This window comes from Nematolebias whitei, chromosome 20, assembly GCF_014905685.2.
Source record: "Nematolebias whitei isolate Nwh7 chromosome 20, NemWhi1, whole genome shotgun sequence".
NCBI lineage: Eukaryota > Metazoa > Chordata > Actinopteri > Cyprinodontiformes > Rivulidae > Nematolebias > Nematolebias whitei.
Window position 1 is genome coordinate 10,591,402 of NC_056517.1, and position 4,154 is coordinate 10,595,555.

Consider the following 4,154-nt stretch of genomic DNA (forward strand, 5'->3'; position numbering starts at 1 on the left):
TACATACCTAACCCTGACCATTACCATACATACCTAACCCTGACCATTACATACCTAACCCTGACCATTACCAGTACATACCTGACCCTAACCATTACCAGTACAGCAGGGTGAAGAAAGCTGATGCCAACAGACTTGATAAACTCATCAAGAGAGCTGGCTCAGTTCTGGGAGTGGACCTGCTGTCTCTTGACAGGTGTCTGAGCAGAGGACGTTGAGGAACCTGCTCCAGACCCTGAACAACACGTCACACCCCCTGCATGACACCCTGGACTCTTACCGCAGCACCTTCAGTAGACTGAGACCACCGAGGTGCTCCACAGAACAACACAGGATGTTCTTTCTCCTTGTGGCTATCAAACTTTTCAACTCCTCCCCCTTTCTGCACATAGGACAATAAAATTAATCCTGTACTACAATAAACTCTTCAATCTTTCTGTCTGCACCTGTTTAGAACTTAATTGTTGGTATTTTTATATTCTCTGTTATTTTTTTTTTATATCTTGTGTATGCTCCATTGTATTGAAACTCTGGTAAAACAATTTCCTGCGGGATCAATAAAGTTCTATCTCATCTTACATACCTAACGCACCAACAACACTTCAACCTTATGGGGAACAGGCTTTGGTCCTCACAAAGTAACATAAGCACGCACACACACACATCCACGTGTATGGTGACAACATGCATGAAGCGGGGAGGGGGAGGGGGGGTATTGTCCAACCCCCTCTTTGCTCCGTGACAGGAACATAAACGGTTGACATGAACCAGTGTGGAGCTGCTGGGACTGGACTGGATTCAAGATGGCTCCAAACTGAGGTCAAAGATCTATTTTCAACAGGTAAGATATTAACTCTTTAACTTTTCCACTTCAACACGGTTGAACAGTCTCTTTAAAAGCAGGACTCTGGTCTTTTCCGTCTCACTTTGACTCGTCATGAGTGAACACTTCATGCTCAGGTAAAACATCTTCAGGTGTGAAAGGAAGCGATGAGGTCACAGCCTGCTTCCTGCGGGACCGCCTCCATCACTCTGTGCTCACCCTTGGGTTCGAGGGTCCTCCCACTGCGTCGTCTTGGTGTTGTGGTTGACGAAGTACACTCTGTCGTTGGAGTCCACGCGCCTCTCTGCAGTTCACGACGAGCAGAAAACAGAAACGTTCAAACACACAAATGGTCTGAAACTGAGCACCGTCTCAAATGAATTACAGAACGTCGTAACGCTGCGGGACTAAAAATTTAATAACTCACCCCAACCAGGAGGTAAAGGACCCAGAGGGTCGTTCTCTGCAGACATCATGGACGCCTGAAATGAGACACATTCATCAGGAAACGAATCCTTTACGAAGTATTCAAACAGGAACAAGAGAGGGAGTAAATCTAAACGTGCTCCGATGTTCGTCTTGATTTGTTCTGTCAAGACGACATCACTGTCAGATGAAAGACTCAACGAAACATCACAGATAACAGCCAACAGCTGGGGCTTAATTTACAATTTAAAGATAAAATCTTATTCACACCCTTTTCATCACATCTCTTTGAAGATATTGTAGAGACTGACCAATCAAGAAGCTCCTGACGACTCCTGGACACAACGAAATTAAAAGGTTTCGTTGATAAAGTCTATCAATTAAAGGATTCATTTACACATAAAACAAGCGGGACGCCAATGTCCTGGGGGGCTTCAATACTGAGTGTTTGTAGTTTAAAACATGAGTGTTTTTTGGGTTGGAACTGAACAGGAAATAAATGTTTTTGGTGCAAAATATTTAAGTGAACAGGAGTTAAACTGGGTTTTTTTTGTGCTCGTCAGCTATTTTATCCATTGCCAGGTGGAGCCAGGGGGTGGCCAATGGTGGCCTCGGCCCCACAAAGATTAAACTTTGGCCACCTCAATCATTTGAGGAAACTGCTTTTAAGCAGGGGTGCAAGACTTCTTCATCATGCAGCTCCTTTTCAAACGACCAAGTCAAAGTGATCTACCTGCTACAAGGCCCCGTTTACACAGAACCATCTCTGGAAACATTAGTGATTTTCCAGTGTTTATCGGGGGTAATAAACAAAAAATGAATGGGTTTCCATGTCAGTCGGGTTGTCAGATATCAGAATAAACTTTATCATCATTGCACCGAAGTACAGCGAGATTATATACTGAATGTTGAACTTTAGACTTTAAAGTGATAGTATTTTAACCTAAACTGTCAGATGTGCTGAATAAAGATATTCTAAGATGAGGTGTGTGTTGTGTTTGTTGAACATGTGCACAGAAAAAGAGGTGATAATTAAGACATTTTAAATTTATCTGGCAACCCTGATGCAGGGCTCAGCTGTATTCATTGTGCATGCAGCATCTGCATGACCACAGTTAGTCCAAACTGGTGAAGACACTCACGTCTCTTTGAGCCTGGATTTGATTAGTTTTGCTCCTACATGTTGAAAAAGTGTGAGCAGCACAAAAACACTCTAACATTTATTATAATTGTTGTTATTTATTATAACTGTTGTTATATTTAGTATAACTGTTATTTATTATAACTGTTGTTATTTATTATAACTGTTGTTATATTTAGTATAACTGTTATTTATTATAACTGTTGTTATTTATTATAACTGTTGTTAGAGCAGAAAAACTTTGGACTGCAGCCGCCTGTAGTGTGTGTGCATGTGACTTCACACTGAGCATTTCACACCTCTGTGGGGGTTCTCCTGAAAATCTCTCCTTAAGAGACCTGGATTCAGTAATCCTTCAGTTTCAGGCCCTATTTACACGGACACGATGGGGGAAACGTAGGGTTTTTCGTATGTTAATTAGGGGAAAAGATCTGCATCGACACTGTCAGATTTTGTGTTTACATGCATCCGGAGGAACCAGACCAGAACCGAGTCGACTATGTCAGACTTTACTCCGTGATAATCAGTAGCTGATTTACTGCAGGTAAATCAAATGTTCTTAATAATGTTAGCTTGTGTTTACTTCGGTCACAAAACAACCAACTGAGTTTTTATTTTTCCTGAAAGAAGAAGAAGCTGTCTTCCACCAGGCGGACCGGTTCTGAACGAGGCTGGGCCCAGGTGCAGTGCAGGAGGACGTGGAAGAGACAGATGTTGGATTAACTATTTATTTAAAATTCCCCTCAGTTCTTTTATTCAATCCATTGAATGTTTTAAGTTGCATTAATCAAAGGAGTGACTTCCTGAACGAACCAGATGAACAACATGGGACATCCAGGATAAAAAACAGAGGAAGAGTTCAGTTCATTAATGTAGTTTACAGTTAACTTGTTTTTAATAGTGTGATCAGTTTAATTATCAGTGTTTGTGTGACATACAGTTTGTGGTGCTGAATAAATAAATAAAAATTAAACATGATGTCTTCATTTTCAACTTTAATAACACGCAATATGTTTAGCATCATTGTAATCACATAATTTGAATTACATAATGTCCAGAGAGCTTCATAATAGATCTCAAAATTAAGATAAATACTGTTTATTATTATTAAATTGTTATTATTTAGCACATTTATGTTATAGTGCAGCGCGACGTGTGCCTCGTTCTATAAACCGACATTAGAACTAGATCCGACTGTGTCTTTTCCAACACAGATGTCGGTCACAGCACCTGGAATCTAATGTAGATTAACTACGAGATTAAAATATATTCCATCAGTCATAGTTCAGAAAGCAGTGTGTCCGCCGCCAAGTTGATAGAAATATGCCGTTGGTCCGCGCGTGCGTGTGCGCATGTGGTTTAACACAAAGCCTCAGCGGGAGATGTTTACATTATGAGCGGGCGGTCAGTGAAAAACCTCCACTCTGGAAGGTGGGTTCAGAAACCTCCGGATTCAAAGAGGGGGGCCACTGGTGTCGTGTAAATGATCAGAAGAACCGCAGAGAGAAAGCTGCGGATTCACTCAAAATACACGCCGTGTAAATGGCCCCTCAGACAGAATGAGGATGTTGTCTAAATGAATGGCCGAACGTTTCACATCGTGTAAACGGGGCCTCAGACTGGCTGCCCTGTCTGTCAATCAAATGACAAATTCCATAGATGGATGATAGACAGACAGTTAGACACAGACCGGACCTGACACCTGACAGACTGTTAGACACAGACCGGACCGACACCTGACAGACTGTTAGACACAGACCGGAC

General features: G+C 41.8%; 1 protein-coding gene across 1 annotated transcript in view; it reads right to left on the reverse strand.

The window, feature by feature from the left end:
- Positions 1–4,154, reverse strand: part of LOC119426712 (NEDD4-like E3 ubiquitin-protein ligase WWP1) — a 58,239-nt gene that overhangs the window by 25,019 nt on the left and 29,066 nt on the right. The window contains exons 12-13 of the mRNA XM_037694295.1: positions 1,251–1,305; positions 1,043–1,127 (exon numbers count right to left, since the gene is read on the reverse strand). Of these exons, the coding sequence (XP_037550223.1) occupies positions 1,043–1,127; positions 1,251–1,305 (140 nt within the window). The remainder of the gene's footprint in view (positions 1–1,042; positions 1,128–1,250; positions 1,306–4,154) is intronic.